Genomic DNA, 19,629 nt, shown 5'->3' with positions numbered 1-19,629 from the left:
TGAAGGCTACTCAAAAAAACACACTCCTTGTTCTATGGGGTCTACAAATCAAAGTACTTTCCCAATACACCTTTCTTGGATGCTCCATCACCAAAGTCAGGGAGTTTTACATGGAAAGGTATATTGGCAGCCATATCTGTCTTGGAAAGTGGCTTGATGATGCGAACCTCAATCGACACGCTTTGAGACCCAACAAAAATATTGGAATATTTAATACCAAATGATGCAAACCTCAATCGACACGCTTTGAGACCCAACAAAAATATTGGAATACTTGCCCAAGAAAGCTAAAATTCAGATTTTTGATAGAAACCTTGACCCAACGTTTATAATCGAAACGCGAACCAAAGGTATAAGTTGACCTTGACCCAATGATTATAAAGAATCACGAACCAAAGGTATAAAGTTTGAACGCCACAAGGAAGAATCCTTGATAAGTTCACAGTTCTTGAAGAACCAAAAGAGAGCAAAGACTCACCTTTTTTAATTTCTATTCAATAATATTATATGAAAAACGTTTACAAGCATAAGGCCTATTTAAGGGCTCCATAAAACTTGACAGACAAGAAAATATATTCTAAAATAACTCCTAATTGATACCTTACCATATCAGGAATCAAGTTTGACCTAAAAAGCATTAAATGCACCTAAAACAAGGAAAATACCTAAAAAACGTACTAAATAATAAAACCCTAAATAAAAGCTGATTTGGTCTGAAATTAGCAGATCCAAAATAGGAAAAAATCTGCCTTAATCGATACGGAAATTTGGAAAGTCAATCAGCCATTAATTCATGCCATAAATCACTCCCAATTAAGTCAGATCAGCCCTAAATAACTTGAATTAAATTTAATACACTTTCATCTTCCTTTGGGCCATGCTTGGAACATCCTGCGTTAGAATCAGCCCAAATCTCTTGAATCAGCCCATTAAGTGCTTCTTGGATCTTCTTGGATCTTGCTCTTGTAATAGGCTTAACAGGAACATGCGCTTGTTGATTCTCATCACTTGAGATAGCAGGTAGGAGTTGGAAATAAAATTCAAATTTGGTAAGACCGATGGCTTCCAACCCCATCATCATTCAAGGTAGTAACCCCGTGCTCGACAATGTGAACAATGGCCACAGTGGATAACCTCTTTGATCCAACTACAAGATCATGGCGAGTATCCATGATTGATCACATATTCCTCCCACATGAAGCTAAGGTTATTAAATCCATCACATTGAGCAATAGAGCGGCACAAGACATCCAAATTCGGGCATACACAAACATGGGCAAATGTTCGGCAAAAAATGCATATAATTAAGAGGATCCAAACTCAACAATTGAGTTGTTCTCATGGCCAATCATCTAATCACTCATAGAAGCTAATCAAACTAGAAGAAAAATTTTGTTTGATGCTGGGTGTGAATGTTGTGAGGATGGGGTGGAGACAACAGACCATATCCTGCTAAGCTATCCATATTCAGATGAGGTTTGGAAGTTCACAAGCTTGAGAGAGATCATGATTCATTGCACAAATCTTTCATTTGTGGAGGTGGTTGATCAAATAATGCAAAGAAAAAATGACCTAGAGACTGCAATATTTTTTACAACCAGTTGGATGATTTGAAGTAAGCGGAATGAGGCTTGCTACTTTACTCCACGTCCTGATCCCCCTCTCTAGCCAAGTTTGCTGCAGCCCATGCTATAGAATATTTAGAATGCTAATTACGGAAGCTTTCCTTGAGTATTTGTAAGGTTGTCTTGTTATTTATTTGGCATTCATTGATGTAATTTGTATATAGTCACTGCATTATTTGTTAGGTGAAGAGGAAGCTCTGTAGCTGGTACAGTCTTAGCATGGTTGATTTATGATGCTGCTTTGCTTTTGTATAGACTTATCTCTTTCTTTGAATAAAATTCTACCATTTATCCTCAAAAAAGAATTCATAAGTTTGCTAAATCAAGATCTCTGGACAAATGAACACTTTCTTTTGGTTATATATAACTAGTCGCTGACCCGTGCGATGCACGGGAAAACTATTAGGTATATGAAATATTATTTAATTTCGGTTTATTTACAACAATCATCATATCATAAATGCATAGTATACATAGAAACATGAGGTAACATTAATAATATACAAATTGTAGCAATTAAACCTATATAATAAATTAAGTTCTATCTAGCAAATATTTTAACTCTTTAAGTACTATCTGGCAAATATTGTAACTTTTTTGGGAATGAACATTAAGTGAGCACAATTTTTAGTAAATTTATTTTTCTAAGATGTAAATGAATGTTTTGCAAACGTAACTTTCGTTGATTTTTGTAAGAATATTTAAACAATTAATTGCTTCTTCTTTTTTGAAAGCAAATTAGGATTTCAATCTCAGAAATTCCTAACCTCAATAAAAAAATTCAATTGCTAAATAAAAAATATCAATTAATAAAAATTATGATTCTAGTCCTTAGTATCCTCAAATATCCAATAGATGTTGCATTGTTAAAATAAATATTTGTTTTTTCAACAATTATTGTGATTTTGTTGCATGACATACCTAAACATAAGGCATTAATGATGGAAGATATGTAGCATGCAAGCTATAGAGATATAAAGATTTATTAGAAAGTCTCTTTAGAAGAAGTTTATGTTTTTATTTTTGATTACTTGCCTTCAATAATGATAAAAAAAAAAATCAATCACCAAAAAGATTTTTTTTTTTTTTAAAGTGAATTAGAGAGAAATATATAAATACAAAAAATTTAATATAATTATATATTACAAAGTTATAATATATATATATATATATATAAGCCAAGAAATAGCAAATGAAATAATCTCTTAAATTAATATGAACAAAACTCACAACCATGATCATTTAACAATATGACGCACTAAAGTCACGGAAAACAAAGAATCCTTCATCAAATGGAGGCATTTTTACAAATTTTGCATCAGTTCAATACTAAGAAACATACACAAATACAAACTATTAAAGAAAGAACACAAACAAACACCCGGGCTATAAAAGTAAGAATATAAAAGACAAAAGAAAGAAAAGCTACGAAGAGAAATTTACAAACCTAGAAGACAAAGAGTTTGTAGAAACAAAAGAAAGAGCATAGAGGGTTTTCGTGTGGTGCCACCGGGGTCAAACCAATGGTCCGACCAGTGATATTATAAATAATTTAATTAATAATTAAATAATTGAAAAAATAAAACAAAAATAAAATAACTCATAATATTTATTAAAAATTTATCCAAGGCACATAAATAAGTTTAAAAGAGTATTCAAACCTCATAATACTAAAAAGATTATAAATAATCATATTAACATTACAAAAAAAATTATTTTTTATGACAACTTTTGTCTTTATATGTTTTACAACATAATCAAAAGGAATTAATTGGACTCCAAGATTGAATTGAAGCTTTTTTTTTTTTTATAAGAAATTCAAGCTATTTTAATGTTTAGATACAAATTGTTCTATCTTTAGAGTAAATATATGTATATATATTTAATATAATTGATTTTTTATACTAACATCATACAAATCACAAAGTTTTACAAACATAATATGAGAGAGAGGAAAAGATAAAAAGAAAAACACCAAAACCAAAGTGTGGCAAACAATGTACCTGTGGTAAAAATTTGTTATTTTATAATATTTTTACCACTCATCAGAGAAAGAGAAAGTGAGAAACCTCTTTGTACATAGAAAAACCATAAGAGGAAGAGAAAGTGAGAAACCCATTACAATTGGTGAAGACAACACGATGTGCACCAATCAGTGAGTTCCAAGTCCAGTTTTTCGTTGTCGCTGTCATTGTAGTTGATGCCACTTAACAAAAACAAATTTGACTTAAAGACCAAGTGAAGTGTGAAGAAACTTCTTCTTATCTTGTTTCCTGAGCTTTTTTTTTTTTTTTTTTCGCACAATCCTTATGACCGTCATAGGTAGACAAATCATTATTATATATATATATATAATTTGTTTTTTCCTCATGTTTTCCGCGTGGAAACAATGGAGAGGGTGAGAGAGTGGGACTCGGACTACCAAGAGATCTCTCATCTAAAGCAAAGCCGCATTACTTGTATAAGAGAGAGTCCTAATGATAATGATAATGATGAGTTTTAGTTTAAGTTTAAGTTGAACTTGTTAAAGAGATAGAATTTCACTTCTTGTTAAGTTTGAATTAAATAAAAATAATTTTATTTAAATATTGTGCTAACGTAGAAAATTATGAAAGATTAAGAGGTTTCGGTTATATATGTATATATATACACCGCATCATTGTCATTTATTGGAAACCAAAGGCCAACAGGCAACACCCTTGATGGCCGGGGTTACTTTTTATTGCTCTTATTTTGAAGGACTTAAAATCTACACTAAAGGCTAAAACGTAATCTATTCAAATGAGCTTTCAGTATTTTCTTCATATTTTTCTATAAAAAAAATGTAGAATTTAGGTTTTTGTGTTAGGGTGCGTATGCATCATAGAGATTGCATATTGCGATCTTGGGCTTGCATTTGTTAACAAATCATTCAAAGAAAATTTTGATAATACTTTTGTAAGAAATATAAAAATTATCAAATAAATTAATAAGTTAATATATATATATATATATAGACACTTTATCCTTTAATCATAGATATTTAGGGCTTTCAGGTGATAATAATAAAGCTAAATTGCAAACTACACCCATAAAGTTTTTGGGTATTTAGATTTTACACTTTAAAGTTTTAGAATTTAAATTTTAACCCTAGAGTTTTATTCTATTTGCATTCGTAGCCCCTCTGCCCATATATTCCGTTAAGTGTATGACACAAAAACTTGTTGTGTCTAGTTTGTCCAATAAAATAATATCACATTATTTATGTAGCCTAAAAATTAAAAATAAAAATGACATGGTATAGTATAATAAAAATAATGTGACATCACTTTATTAGATGAACTAAACACAAATGGCAAGTTTACATGATACTTGATGGAAAATACAGGCTAAGGGGCTACTTATACAAATAAAATATAACTTTAGGGTGTAAAATCTAAATATCCACAAATTTTAAGGGTGTAGTTTGTAATTTAGCAGTTTAATAATAAACAATATTCTATACAAATTTCTGTATGGAAAGTGCCAAATGAATTACTTTTTTGTAATTTTTTTTAGAAAGAATTATTTATTTTGGTAATTGATGACGCATCAACTTGTAAGCATAATTATCTAGATTTTTTTTTTTTGTTTGAGAAGGAAATTATCTAGATAATTTGTGATGGACCTCAATTAATATTTAAAAAAAAAAAAAAATGTATTAGCCTCTTTATATATTACTCGGTTTGGAAAGGTTTCCGAGTCAGTCTTGGAATTCAGTTTTTTGCATCAACACCGCCTTTAGTCCCTTACCCTACCCTTATAAATAAATACCTGACCACTTCCACACACAGTCACACTCTCTCAACTTGCAACTCTCTCACCCTCTGTTTCTATTTCTGTTTTCTTTGTGTCTGTTTGTGTTTTTGTTTCAAAACCACAATGGCTTCGACAAGCATGGAAGTTGAGAACAAGGTGAAGAAGATGATAAAGCTGAGGAGCTCAGACGGCGACACGTTCGAGGTGGAAGAGAACGTGGCCATGGAGTCTTGGAAAATAAAGAACAACAAGATGATCCAAGAACACAACTGCGCCGGCGAGACTGTAATCCCACTGCCGATCATACCAAGCAACATTCTCGCACGAGTCATCGAGTACTGCAAGAAACATGTCTCCGAGTCCCATGGTGAGTCACTCACAGCCTGGGACGCCGAGTTCGTCAACCTCGACAACAACACGCTCTACGATCTCTGTGTGGTTCGCACTCCATACCCTTCTCTTTCTTTCTTGCATAATTAAAAAAAAAAAAAGAGTACCCTTTTAGCATTCCATTCTGGTTTTGCCTTTTGTTTTACTATTTTCATTGATTGTGTTGTGTTTTTTGGGTTGTTATGCAAGTTTTTTCCTTCTTGATGATGTTCTTTTTTATGAAAATAAACATAAATTATTTTTTGGGTTTTTGTTTGGATGCTGGGAAAACAAGAGGGTGACAACTTGACAATGAAAAAACATGGGGAAATTGAGTCCTGTAATGGTTCACTTTTCTTTCTTAAAAAAAACAAACAAACAAACAAACCTTTTGCCATTCCATTCTGATTTGGCCTTTTGTTTTACTATTTATTGATTGTGTTGTGTTTTTATGCAATTTTTGTTCTTCTTGTTTTTCCTTTTTATTAAAAAAAAATTTTTAAAAAGATTTCTTTTTTCAGGTTTTTGTTTGGATGCTGAGAAAATAAGAGAGTCAAAGGGAAAAATATATGGGAAATTCGAGTCCTGTTATGTTCTAATTTTTCTAATGAGAAGGGATTTTTTTTGAGGGGGGGGGGGGGGGAGATATTTAATGGGCTGAATGTTTATTTTGCCCTGCATAGTTCATTCATTCTGTATCTATTCCTTTATTTTAGTTTACTATTTTCTTTGACTAGTATGTGTCTTTTCTTTTCTCTTTGCGGGGTTTGTAGATACATAAAAGGTGAGAATTTTAAGCAAGCAAATTCCTTTTTTTAGAATTCCTTGAGTTTCTGTTTTAAGGCAGAGAAAATAAGAAGCGAGAAGGAAAAAGATGGAGTTTTGTTTTATTGTTTTTAAAAAGTCAAAAAGGTGAACCTTTTGTTTGTTGATATGTTGATTATCTTGAGCTATGCCTCTGCCAATTGAATTCATCAGTGCTATTAATTTGTCATGTAACTATGGTTTTGGTCGGTCCTACTGTCAATTAATTGTGGGATGTCGTATCTGACTAGTTTCGATCATTTACTTTCACTCTTTTATCAGACTTTATCATTATCTTCTCTCATATGGGTGTTCTTATTGTTGTTATTTTCAGGCAGCCACCTATCTGAACATTAATGGTTTGGTTGATTTAACCTCAAAGACCATGATGAGGGGAAAGACTCCAGAACAGATTCGCAATACATTCAACATCAAGGTGTTGTTGGATTTACAGTTGAAGAATACTGCGGACCTAATGAGGGCAATGAAGGAGTATTCTCAAGACATTCAATATTTTGATGAAGAAGAAGATGAGGAAGAAGAAGATGAAGAAGAAGAAGAAGAAGAAGAAGAGGAGGAGGAGGAAGAGCAGGTTTGGAAAGAAAACTAGTGAGCAATTGAGTAGAGACTAAGACTTACACTTTGCATTTGGATAAAAATTACATGAATACTGATGCAATGCGAGCGTAAAATTTTGTTTTGTCTCAAGTACTATTTTAATTAAGATTTAGAGTGATAATTTTGATAATTCTGATTACTTATTTGCCCGTTCATATTTATAAGCATACATAAAATTTTTTTTTTTTTTTTGGAGGGAGGGTGGTTTAGCTCCCCTTGCCCCAGTGCAGCTTCACCATTGCTCTCACCCATGGCCAATGGCACTTTAGCCAAATGGCAACTCTCCCCTTATGGTGGAGATATATCCAGGTTTGACCATCAATATTTTCATCCAAAGAACAAAAAAAACTAAACAAAACTCTTTCACATCACATATTCTATCCAAAAAAAAAAAGAAGAAGCTCTTTCACTTCCAATTTTGAATGTTGACCATGCTATACATTTGAGGCAGGGCTAGTAAAATTTTACCTGTGATTAGATTGTACTTTGCTACAGGTTCAAAATGAAAATTTGACCTATAAATACTCATAGGTACGACATCATGGAAATTTTTAGTGTACAAGAAGAGGAGAAACCAAGAGGTTTATATTTTATCAAATGTTTCATCTTGTCCAGTCCACTTCTGCATTCGTTCTAATGCTATCTCTACCTGTAATTCCAATCAAAATGATTAAAGACAGTCAATTCTTGATCCTCATAGTAAGATTTAGTTATCATCTATTTTAAGCATTCTAAATTCCACAGGTAACTTTTCTAGTCCATGCCATGTATTATATGTCCAGTTATTACCTAACAATCTTACAGCAAGTGAAACAATATCATTTCTCACCTCCTTGTTCCAGTTGGTTTTATATATGATTTGCAAGAGGATCAGCGTCTGCAAAACTGTCCCCAAAATCATGCCAATCCAGATTCCCTACAGCAACAATGACCAATTGCAAAACTTTCAGAGATGGAGAGAACCATATGAAATATCGGTAGCCATAAAAGAATAGATAAAACAATAGAAGCATATGGTATTAGAGCACAATATCAGACTGTTTCTTAACAGTTAACATGATATAGCATGGATGTCAAATTTTGAAATATTATGAAAAATAAAGAGGAGATAAGAGAGAAAGAGTGGAAGAGTTTAACAGCATGGTTCAACTCTAATGACCTCTATCTACAATTCAAAACTCAAAATTAATGTTACATCTTTCTCATTCACTTTGATAAATACCAACACATCAAAATAAAACACATATTTATAACAAGTTTTACAAAATTTTAAAATAGGCCAACTACTAATTCAATACATAAACATGTGACCGACCTTAACTAATTTGTTGAGAATCCATAGCAGATCTCAAAATTTTGGGACTAAGACTTTGTTGTTGTACTCAATCAATACATACATGTATGAATTTGGATTTCTTATCAATATGAATAATTTCAAATCCCGTGACTTGGGGTAAGTCACGGATTAAAAACAACAAAAGTAATACTTTACCTCCACTCCTAGTTTAGTTTTGTAGCCGAGAAGAAAGCCAAGAGGGAGTCCTATAACGTAATAACAAAACAAGTTTATATAAGCCACTAACGCTTGCCAACCTCCTCCAACAGCAACACCTGCAAAAATAGCATTTTCATTACATGTTTTTGACAACATTTGGGTACACATATTATACTATAACTATTTCCTTCACCTGATATAACTGGCTGAACACTATTAAGTATCATGGTTATAGAAAGAAGGAAAGCTAAACGAGAAACAGCCCGTTGCATCTCTTTATCTCCAGTAAAGATGATAGCAAAATGGTCTTTTGCAACCAAGATAATGGTTCCACACAAAATCCCAATGAAAAGAGATTCAATGACTGTGACAATGACTGAGTATTTGGCTGCTCTAGGGTGTCCAGATCCTAGCTCATTGGAAACTCGAACACTGGAAACAAATCAAAATATATAATTTGTGAGCTAAGAAGAATAACATATGATGTCAAAGAATTTTTTATTATTATTATAACCTTATTGCTGCATTGATGCCAATGAACAACATGCCTTCCCACCCATTTAAGTTCATGCTGAAACAAGAAAAATAAAACACAAATTAAAATTTGAGATTATGCTTATATTCAGAAAATCAGTACTGTTCATATGGAAGTTGAAGTGAAACTGACATAAATCTTACATCTGGTTTTATTAAGAGTGATTGGCGTATTTTTCAAACATGTTACATAATATTTTCTTGTAAAAGATGTTTTGTAACTTTGGAAAAACAAATTTCTTAATCTCATGACACTCAAATAGCTTCACTTCCAGTTTCTTGCTCCTACTATCCAAGGATTCTGAGTTAGCATCCATCAAACTGTTCCATAGTATCATATTTCCCATAATTTTGCAAGCACATTTCCTTTCCACTACTGGCTATCCTTAAATGGGGACATGGAATTTTTAACTTTTAAATGGGAGGCATAGTTGAGACAGGGTCAAACTTTGAGCCCCTTGCTCTAATAGCATGATAAATTACCTCGTCCTAAAAACTTAAGTTGATAGAGAATTGTGAATTAATCACTTAAACATTATTAAAAAAAATGTTGACATGATCATGAGTGTCATGAGAATGTTCTTTTTTTTTTCTATATAGAAAAACAAAAATGAACATTCTCAGGACACTCTCCTAATGTTCTTTCAATTAACTGTTATCTCACCAGATTGAAAGGGAACCAACAGCAATGATAGGATTCTCCAGGTGTCCAGTGAGAACAATTATGGTCATCATATACCAAATCTCTAGGCAAATCATTATAGCTGAAGCAATGGAGAGCCTCACAAAGGGCCAAATGTCCTTCAAGGCTAACCATGACAATCCTTTCCACCCATCCTTGCACCAACCAACAACATAAACTGACTGACCCAAGGAGATGATCCATGCCGAGATGTCAAACGCGGCAGCAGCACCGCTAATACCCCAGCCAAACACTTTCATGAAGATAAAGAGGATTACAATGTGTAGAATTAAAGCCACAAAACCAAGCCACGCCAGAAATCCAACCTTGCTCTGTGCTTGCAAGAACTTTTGGGTTGGAAAGTTGAAAGCAAGCGAAAACATTTGAGGGATGATCTGTATCGAAAACTTTCCAGCAAGTTCAGCGATGTCATCTTCTTGTCCAAGGAGTTTTAGGATTGGTGTTGCGAATATGTAAAGAGGCAATAGGCAGAAACAAGTCACAAATAGAATAATCCATGAACGTTGCAAATATACCCCCAGCATTTCCACTTGCCCGGCACCAAATGCCTGACCACATAATGTCTCCAGTGCACTTCCCATACCAAACTGCGATTTTGTATTATAAAATTAGGATTTGTCAGATAGTTTTAGCTATTATAATAGCATATCATGAGTGAAATAAATGGTTTGATGATGTAATAACAGAGATGAACATGTTTTGCATCATTGCATGCAATGCAAGCATGCAACTAAATAGAATGTTCAAACAAAAAGGTAATGATACTAATAACATTGAGTAAATCCAGGAAAAAGTAGGTCATGATTCAATTGACACTGAGAAGACCTCAAAATAATGAAGAAAGCTAGAAATTTTATAACATCCACATGATTTTGATCTGTTCTTGGCTTCTAAGAACTTATTTGCTTTCCTACGCTTGCCTAGCAACAAATGAACCACCAAATAAATCCCTATTGATACTATAAAATGGTTTCATAGAATAAAAAATTGCAGGTGGTTTAACATGTAAAATTATACGAACAAAACTGGATAACCTTGGCCATAAATATATTGAATTACTTCAAACATTGTAAAACCTGAGCTAACAATTGTAAGAACCTATGGTATTTGAACATTAATAAAATTTTACTACAAACCATAAAGAAAAAAATAGAAGGCGTAAATGTAAGTATGACTAGGAATGAGAAAATTTGTAGAGATGTTGAAAGAAGCTAACCAAGAAGCCAAAAGAGAAGTTTGAAATGACAGACAAACTTATTGCAACTGCAGAAAGCTCCATATTTCCAATGTGTCCAACAAAAATATTGGTAAACGAATTGACAGCATAATTGCACAAAATGTTGAATGCTATAGGGGCTGCAATTAACCATAGCTTTTTGGTCTCTGCATAGCATATACATTTTATGTCATAAAGATTGTTGGAAGGAGGATAATCTCCAGCATTGGTCTCAATTAATGTTGTAGGTGCAGGGTGGAGCTCCGCAGTTTCCAAGTACATGGCATCTATCAAATGTGATGGATTTTGAGACTTCAATGGTTTTCTAGGTGATGAACCTGCAGAGGAAGGACTAGAGCTAGTCCTTTCCTCTGCCTTGAGTGCCTCATTTTCTTGTTTTCCCCCTATTTTTGCAGATTTTTAATGAACCCCTTGTCCTTGTTTTTATTTTCTTTCTTTTCAAATGTTGGATTGGATGAATATGAGGAATTTTAATATTTTTTCTGTATTCTTGCCTGATTAAAATTGTTGAAGTTGGTGTGTTTCAATATGTGTTATAAGCTATAATTTTGGAGGGCCAAAGAAAGTCAAGCATATGTGTGCAAGAGAGAGAGAGAGAGTTGACTGGTTCTTATGTTACGGAAAGAAGGTTTTATTTTAGTTTATTTTTCTTATTATTATTGATAGCAAACCATCAAAATTGTGTGTGAGGTTTTTTTTTTTTAATTATTTTATTTTAAATAAAAAACTTGAAAGATAGAACTCATAGAATCAAAATTATTTAGAAAGGTATTCGCACAAAAAAAATTAATTTGAAGACGTTCCTATTCATTTTCACGTGGACGGCTCGTTAGCCACCCATGCTACTATATTAGGGGAAGGCAATCTAATAAGAGATTTTGTACCACAAGTTGTAAGCGTTTTGTCTCTCCCTTCCTTCTATTTATTATTTAATGTTTTGTTACAAATGACAAACTAAAAGGATGCATTATTAACTATAATTTGTATATTTGGTATCCGTATAATGTATATTGTGATGGATAACTGCTAAAAAGATATAATACAATATCATTTTCATATTTCTTTATCTTGTCTTTTTTTTCTCCTTTATATTTCTTTTATTCCAAAAGAAAGATTAAAGACAACAAAAATTACATGAGTTGACAAAGATGAAAGTACAAAAATATTTAATATGGAATTGTTTCGAAAAAAAAAGAAAAAAATATGGTAGATTGTGTATGTGAACATGTTTTTAACGTTATAATTAGCTTTTGGGTGCAATCTTTTTCTTTTTCTTTTTGAAAACGCCACAAATTTAAAAACTTAATTATGATTTGTGGGGGATTCTAATATTTGAAAAAAAGAATTTAATTTAAAACTTTTTAATGGGAATATATATGTGGTTTCGTTCTGCACTAATATGATTTCTTTTCTTTTCTTTTTTTTGGTTGGGAACTCAAAGTTGTCTCAAGTATTGACAATTTTCCTTTACTTTGTCATGAAACTCTCTCTCTCTCTCTCTCATAATTTTTTTTTATTGGGTAAGCATATAGTTAAACAATTGACATTAGGTTAATTGGTAACCCATATGTTGTGTAATTACTCTCACTCTCTCTCATAATTTTTTTTTGGTTTAGTTGGGTAAGCATATAGTTTTAAACAATTGACATTAGGTTAATTGGTAACCCATACGTTGCATAATTACTCATTAGAAATTAAGGCACCTCGAACAATTAGTTTCAAATATATGGCCAAAATTGGTTTTTTTTTTTTTTTTTTTTTTTGCGTATCAATTTTCAACCCAAAAAATTCCTTTGTCCACGGTCCCTTGTTCTTATCAAATAATATAAACCACAGAACAAGAGTCAAGAGGTGGTCCTCTTTATATAAGCAAAATTGTATACCAGATTTTACCAACTCACAACCACCACTACTTTTCTACTGTCGGCTTTCATACGGACTTCTATCTTCTTCTTTTTTTGGTGAAAATCATACGGACTTCTATCAATTTGTCACCAATACTCCTTTTATATCATGCCCGTTCTTCAGCCTAAATTAGAATCGAATATATACATAATCTTTCCGATAATAATAATAATAATAATAATATATGTGTTCCACACGCGGTGAAACTTACAAATGGTCAAAGAAATTTTATATATATATATATATTATTGCTAAGCTATGGACCCAAGTTATGGAGGAAAAACTTGGATTTTTCTTACTGTTAGTGTCAACAAGTGAGCTAATCGAGGACAGAGTTGTTGTGATGGACCAAGAGAAAAATGAAAGAGGACAGGATTCATTCATATGGACATTATGAAAAATTAAAAACTGTACAAAGCAAAATCAGATCCTATGATAGAAACTAGAAAAAGCAATGGTAAAGACAGTCATGGCTATTCTTAATAGTAGTGGGTCAGATACAAAATTTGTGTAATGCTAATTCACAAATGTTCTAGAGATATCATTATTATATGAAATTTTTTTTAGACTCAAAAAGGAAAGCAGTTGCCTTTTTGACTGATGCAAATTTTTTGTTCCCCTTCCTGAACTACAAAGCATTTAGCCCACAATTGGCAAATAAGCATAGAGAGAGAGAGAGAGAGAGAGAGAGAGAGAGAGAGCAAAGCTTCTGTGATAAAAGGAGATTATAAGGCATGGCCCTCTTGAAGTAAGTTTTCTTGTGAAGTCTCCAGGGGGCTGAATTATTGTACCCAAAACTTCGAATTTAACCTGCTCCACTTGTTGCCAAAGGACTTTGGCAAAATTTGATTTGGAGTAAAAACAAGTTTGACCTATGACCCAATCCCTTTTTTACAATTTAACCCAACCTATTTAATTAACTTATGACTTGACCCATTTTTTAAACTGTTTATATATATATATATATGCCATTTACCTTGTTCGCGAAGAAAAAGTGAACATTTTTTTATATAAATGGGGCATAAAAACAAAGATGCCTATTATCATTGTTGTTACTTTCCTTCCGAGTTGGTGTTAATGTATTATGAGATGTAAACTATAAAAATTTGGCTTAGAATTGCCATTTCTTTAGCTAAATGATTTAATTTAATCTCTCGAAATTCAATAGCTTTTCCAGGCTTATGTCTATTGATATGATGATGAAATGCTTTTAAAACTAATATTTCATTAGGGATCATGCTCATCCAAATAAGGGATATTCATGAATCACTGTCAATTAAATTGTAATGTGAAATAATTTGTTACATGATTTACCAAGTAGCAAAAAAACGTTTTCAATTTTTTTTTAATGTGAAAAAATACTGGTCAACCCAAACCTGACTCACAACTCAATTGGCTAGACGCGTTTCTAAACTGTTTTTGACCTAACTAGTTTGCCACGTCTTGCTGCTAAGAACCTTCCAGCTTAAATAGTACATCCTAATATTATTAAGAGGGCGTTTGGATTGGCGTCCACATCCACGTTTGAGTCCAGTTTTTTTTTTTTTTTTCCCAAGCGCATCTGTCACTGTTCATTGGCCATGAACAGTGATTTTAGGCCAATGAACAGTACTTTTTGGCATGAACAGTACTTTTTGGCATATTAAAAAATTATTTTGGTACAGTGTTTTCAGTTTTCAGCAATAAGTTCTATCCAAACAGACCATAAATCTCCCTCCCATTGTAACTATTAAATTATCAATTAAAAGAGAAAGGCTAGAGCCAATCCAATGAAAAGAGGAGGATAAAAGAAGAAAAGACTTTTGAATGAGAAGAGTAACAATTGGAACTTGAAAGAAAAATTTTAGGAAAAAAAAAACTATTTTAATCCCTAAATTTTTGGGATCACTCAATTTCCCTATTATTTTCAATTTGCAGTCAATTTCATCCCTATCGTCAACTCACCTTACTTCAAATGAAAATAACTTGGACCAAGTTAACTGGCGCCCAAATGTATGGACTAAATTGACAGAAAACATAAAATATAGAGGCCAAAATGGTATTTTTGCTCAAATTTTAAAACCAGCATGTAAATATTAAAGTCGGCCCAACCCCATCGAGCCTAGATCTTAAAGGTCGGCGGGATGTCTGATCCCACTAAATCATAGCGCATGCTAGACCAAAAAGACACAGGAACAGTCCTATCTCAAAATGCACGTTTTGATACGTCTCTGTAATCCAACTACTACGAGAACACTAAGTTAGTGATGAAGAGAATAATGACCCTTTTCTTTTTGGCACTAGGAAGTAATGAAAAAAAGTACCCATGAACCTTTGACAAAAGACATATTCACAGCACACCACAATGGGCTAAAGTGGGACAGGTCATTATATCATATGATTGAAAAGCAAAAGGCAAAAGCTAGATGCAAACTATACTTATTGGTGAAATAATACAGCATATCCCTCTGCGTCTACTTCCTAGATCAAATGTGAAAGTTTTTCTTTGTTTCTTTGATAATCAAGTGTCAAAGTTGTGGTCATGATTTGCGTAATAGGTCTATGTCCAAGTCCTAACCTTATCATTAAATAAAAGAAATACAATGCTTATGGACACAAAAATAGACCAAAGTTTAATGCAAATCACAACCCAGTAACCGTAGGCCCTGGGGAGTGGTTACTGAATAGGACAATTATTTATAAGACCATCAAAGTCCAGCATTGTTTGCTGTCTTATAGTTGCTATTCAATATAGTGAAACTCAGATCCTTTTTTACTTTTGTGTGAAACTCAGATCCTGACAAAACCAAGTGTTTCTCTTACTAAATAAAAATCCTCCCTCGGTCCTATAATAAGTGGCATGGTTTCCTTTTTGGATTGTCACAAAATAAATAAAAATTTCCAAAAGTAGAGCAATTTCCTATATTTTATAATGAATCTTATTAAAACAAACAAAGAAGCCTCTTATTAAGATTCTGCCACCCCTTAATATAAAGCAAAGAGCATTTTAGAAAGATACATTTCCATTAATTAATGGTTGCGTTTCAAATATTACACCCAATTTCGGTTAGAGAGATCATAAATTTTGGAAAAAGAAAATGTGATGATAAGTATATCATTTGAAAAGGATAAAAATCTACAAACATGCTCCAGTGTACAAAAGGTTTACTTGTGCAGTCTAATTGTACATGAAAATGAAGCTCTTTGAGAAGATGGGGGCAACAAGCATTAATGGCATACAATGCAATTAGCCTTGATTACTCCACCTCAACCAAAATTATTAAGCATTCACATTCTTATTCACAGGGGAAGAGACATTACCAACAGATGATTCTGAGCCACCACTGGACATAACTGCCATACCATCAACACCATAAAAACCGCTACCCGAGGATACCCCATTGCCAGATTCAGCCCTAACACCACAAAAAGACTCCCCAGAAACCAGTGCTTGTAACAATTTTGGTGCTGGGGGAACGGTCACTTCCACCAATCCTTCCAACATTTTAACCACCATCCCCATTGTAGGCCTCATTACCTCATTGTCCTGTATGCACCACACTGCCACCAACGCAACACGCTTGACCTCCTCAACGACGTATGCACCACCAAGCCTGCTATCAACTACTGCCCCTATATTGCCTTCAATTATCTGCTGTGCTGCCCATGGAGGAAAAAACCATTTATCCCCTGCTCCACCACCATCACCACCTCCGCCCTCTTTGCCTGTTGAGGATGGCTGCACGTTCCTACGCCCCCCAACCAGTTCCAGCAATGTCATTCCATAGCTATAAACATCAGCCTTGGTGGTAATTTCCACCCCGGAAATCCACTCTGGTGCAACATAGCCCCACGTACCCCTCATTGTTGCTAATACCCTGCTAAAATCTCTACCAATTAACTTAGCCAACCCAAAATCTGACACCTTAGCATTGAACTCATTATCAAGCAAAATGTTTTCAGGCTTAATATCACAATGTATGATACAATCCCTACATTCCTCATGTAAATACGCAAGACCTTTCGCTGTACCAACAGCCACTTGAAATCTAACATCCCAGCTCAAATTATGAGGCCCCTCTTGGCGCAAATACACGCTCAAACAACCATTAGGCATGTAATCATAAACTAAGAGCCTATGCGATTTTTCAGAGCAGAAGCCTCTAAGTCTCACAAGATTAACATGCTGAATGTTCCCAATTGTGCACACCTCCGCCCGGAACTCTCTCTCAGCACCCCCTGGCCTATCCAGCCGTTTCACTGCGACAAGACTAGAATCCTTTAACGCGCCTTGAAACACCGTCCCAAACCCACCATGCCCAAGTTTCTCCGAGAAACCCCGTGTCGCTATATGAAGCTCTTTGTACGAAAACACCCTTATATTCAGAACCCCAAATTCCCTATCTTCCTCAATTACCCCATTCCATTTCCTCTTAACCAAAACAAACCCCATTACTCCCATAAACCCCAAAAATAAAACCGACCCAACAATGCTACCAATCAAAACCACAAGATTCAAACTTTTCCTCACCTTCATCACTCCATTTACCCTCAAATACAAAATATTTTCTCCACCTTCACTATAATTCAATTTCTGCAAATTCAAAAGCGACCCATATAGATTCGTACACGAACGACTCCTCTCATTGTAGTACAACCCAAAACACTCACAATTCTTCAAACACTCCCTCTTGCATCTCCCCTTGTCCCACCAAAACGACTTCTCCACCGCCCCATCAAAACTCACAGCACCAATACCCTGAAACGACTCGTCGTTTCCACCACACGACAAGTTCTCGCGGACACACCCACCGGTATAGTCCTCGGACTCCCATGCGGCGTCGTTTCGAGGCTTGAACCCACCAACACACTCACAAGTTCTCGACCCATCACCACCAACACACAACCCGAAACTCCCACAGAGACCGTACACGTGGCACACATCACTCGGCCGAACCCAAAACTGGTTCCAATTCTCGATCGGATTCCACCACGTGTACTGACGGAAACGACCGTTGTACTCAACCCTGAACATAGTCAACGGCACGGAGCCAGTAGGATCCAAAGGCTTCACCTTGAACCCAAACGACGCCGTTGGGCTAAACGGGTCGACGAAGTTAAACCGGTAAATGTACGGCGCATTCATCTCCGGGACATTGCTAAACGACTGGCCAGTCCAGTTCCCGGTGGTCCAGTACTCCTCGGTAGAATTATAAACAAGCCCGAACTCACCGAAGTCGTGTGAGTTCAACCGCAGAGAATAAAAACCCGGCGAAGGGTCCGACACGGTTCTCCAACAAGTTAAGACCTTGTCTCGGGTCAGATTCATACCCGGAAGCCACGTGTCAGTCGGGTGGTCGAAGCTTTGCCAGGCAACCGTGCGGTCCGGTGAGAGCAAAACCAAGTTCCCGTCGTCGCGAAACTGGAAAAACGACGGCGCTTCGGGGTTTGAGCTTTGCCAGACCGTGACATTCTCCGAGGCTTTTACCGCCAACCGGCCCAGCCGGTTGAGCTCGAACGACGACGTGTCGAGGTTTCTAGTTGGGGTGTTGCGGTTAGCGACCCAGACGTAGGTTTTTGGCGTGACCGAGGTGTACCAGATTCCTAGGTAGTAGTAGCTGCTGCTGCTGTCGCCATTTGTGTTTGTGCTGAAAAACCCAAGCTCGAATGTTTTGTTAACGCTTGTAATAGTGGCGTTTCCTCGTACTATCAGAACCGTGCCGTTTGATGCTGACGTGGCGGTTATGGAGATGAGAATTAGCAGAGCAATGAGAGTCACAGAAAGTGGCGGTGGGTGTGTCATATTTTCAGTGGGGGGTTTTTCTTCATTGTTTGGTATGCGAGAAAAAAGAGAGCATTTTTTTTTTCCCCGGGAAAAGGACGTGAAATCTGAGAAGATGAGAGAGTGTTAAGAGTGAGAGTGAGAGAGAGAGAATCAGTGGATTTTTATTTTTGTGTGTAGTATACCATACATGGATATGAGAGAAAGCTGACAATTTTTACACACACGACGAAAAAGCTTCAAAGTTCAAAGATCTCTCAGAAGAGAGTTCGTTTTTTTTTTTTTTTGAGTTACGAAAATAGCCTCACGTGTAAACTTACATTTTTGACTTCTTTGGTTCAAAGAAAACTTTTACATGTATATTAGTACTATATTATATAGTATATGGAAAGGATAATTCATAATTGTAATAATTTAAGGCCCACCGACTAATTGTCTGAATAATTGAATTGAATATACTCCCCAAAATTAGATTCCTTTAAGGAGTGCATCTATTTTGTTGAAGTCTGTGTGCGTGTCTTTACCTAATTCATGTTTATTTTTAACCAATTTTTTGGGATTTTGTAGAAGATTTTTGTGAATTTGTGATCAATTTTCAATCTATTTATAGATAAATATATTGTATAGTTTTTTCTTTTATGAAAACACAATTTGATTCGATGATTTATTAATATAATTTTTTTAATTGCTTTAAGAAAATATAATTTTTTTATTTTTTTAAAAATAGATACAACATATTTAAAGAGACCTTATTAAAATTTAAAACATGTTGTATCATATGAGCTTATCTTTTTAAAAATA

At 34.5% G+C, this 19,629-nt stretch overlaps 3 protein-coding genes across 3 annotated transcripts; 1 reads left to right on the top strand and 2 right to left on the bottom strand.

Annotated features, from left to right (window-relative positions):
* Positions 1 to 5,354: 5,354 nt before the first annotated feature.
* On the top strand, positions 5,355 to 7,330 carry LOC142615092 (SKP1-like protein 1A). Its single transcript, XM_075787784.1, has 2 exons — positions 5,355 to 5,840; positions 6,910 to 7,330. Exons 1-2 carry the CDS (start codon positions 5,526 to 5,528, stop codon positions 7,183 to 7,185), a joined length of 591 nt encoding a protein of 196 aa, XP_075643899.1. The 5' UTR covers positions 5,355 to 5,525; the 3' UTR covers positions 7,186 to 7,330.
* Positions 7,331 to 7,427: 97 nt separating this feature from the next.
* Positions 7,428 to 11,539, bottom strand: LOC142615090 (protein DETOXIFICATION 34). Its single transcript, XM_075787781.1, has 7 exons — positions 11,142 to 11,539; positions 9,887 to 10,512; positions 9,203 to 9,259; positions 8,882 to 9,120; positions 8,686 to 8,804; positions 8,023 to 8,109; positions 7,428 to 7,842 (listed from the first exon to the last, which is right to left on the bottom strand). The coding sequence occupies exons 1-7, from the start codon at positions 11,421 to 11,423 to the stop codon at positions 7,777 to 7,779; spliced, it is 1,476 nt and encodes a 491-aa protein (XP_075643896.1). The 5' UTR covers positions 11,424 to 11,539; the 3' UTR covers positions 7,428 to 7,776.
* Positions 11,540 to 16,129: 4,590 nt separating this feature from the next.
* Positions 16,130 to 19,059, bottom strand: LOC142617960 (G-type lectin S-receptor-like serine/threonine-protein kinase SD2-2). Its single transcript, XM_075790935.1, has one exon. The coding sequence runs from the start codon at positions 18,847 to 18,849 to the stop codon at positions 16,327 to 16,329; it is 2,523 nt and encodes an 840-aa protein (XP_075647050.1). The 5' UTR covers positions 18,850 to 19,059; the 3' UTR covers positions 16,130 to 16,326.
* Between the last annotated feature and the right edge of the window lie 570 nt (positions 19,060 to 19,629).

Source organism: Castanea sativa, chromosome 11, assembly GCF_040712315.1.
Source record: "Castanea sativa cultivar Marrone di Chiusa Pesio chromosome 11, ASM4071231v1".
Taxonomy (NCBI): domain Eukaryota; kingdom Viridiplantae; phylum Streptophyta; class Magnoliopsida; order Fagales; family Fagaceae; genus Castanea; species Castanea sativa.
Note: the sequence above shows the minus strand (reverse complement) of the source record. Positions and strands in the feature narration are given on the sequence as shown.

Excerpts from the sequence above, each read along its gene's own strand:
- LOC142615090 (XM_075787781.1), bottom strand. The coding sequence starts at position 11,423 with ATGTACTTGGAAACTGCGGAGCTCCACCCTGCACCTACAACATTAATT. Across the intron at positions 10,513-11,141 it reads ACTTCTCTTTTGGCTTCTTG|TTTGGTATGGGAAGTGCACT; the intron begins GTTAGCTTCTTT and ends ACAAAATCGCAG. Across the intron at positions 7,843-8,022 it reads AAACCAACTGGAACAAGGAG|GTAGAGATAGCATTAGAACG; the intron begins GTGAGAAATGAT and ends TTGGAATTACAG.
- LOC142617960 (XM_075790935.1), bottom strand. The coding sequence starts at position 18,849 with ATGACACACCCACCGCCACTTTCTGTGACTCTCATTGCTCTGCTAATT.
- LOC142615092 (XM_075787784.1), top strand. The coding sequence starts at position 5,526 with ATGGCTTCGACAAGCATGGAAGTTGAGAACAAGGTGAAGAAGATGATA. Across the intron at positions 5,841-6,909 it reads CGCTCTACGATCTCTGTGTG|GCAGCCACCTATCTGAACAT; the intron begins GTTCGCACTCCA and ends TGTTATTTTCAG.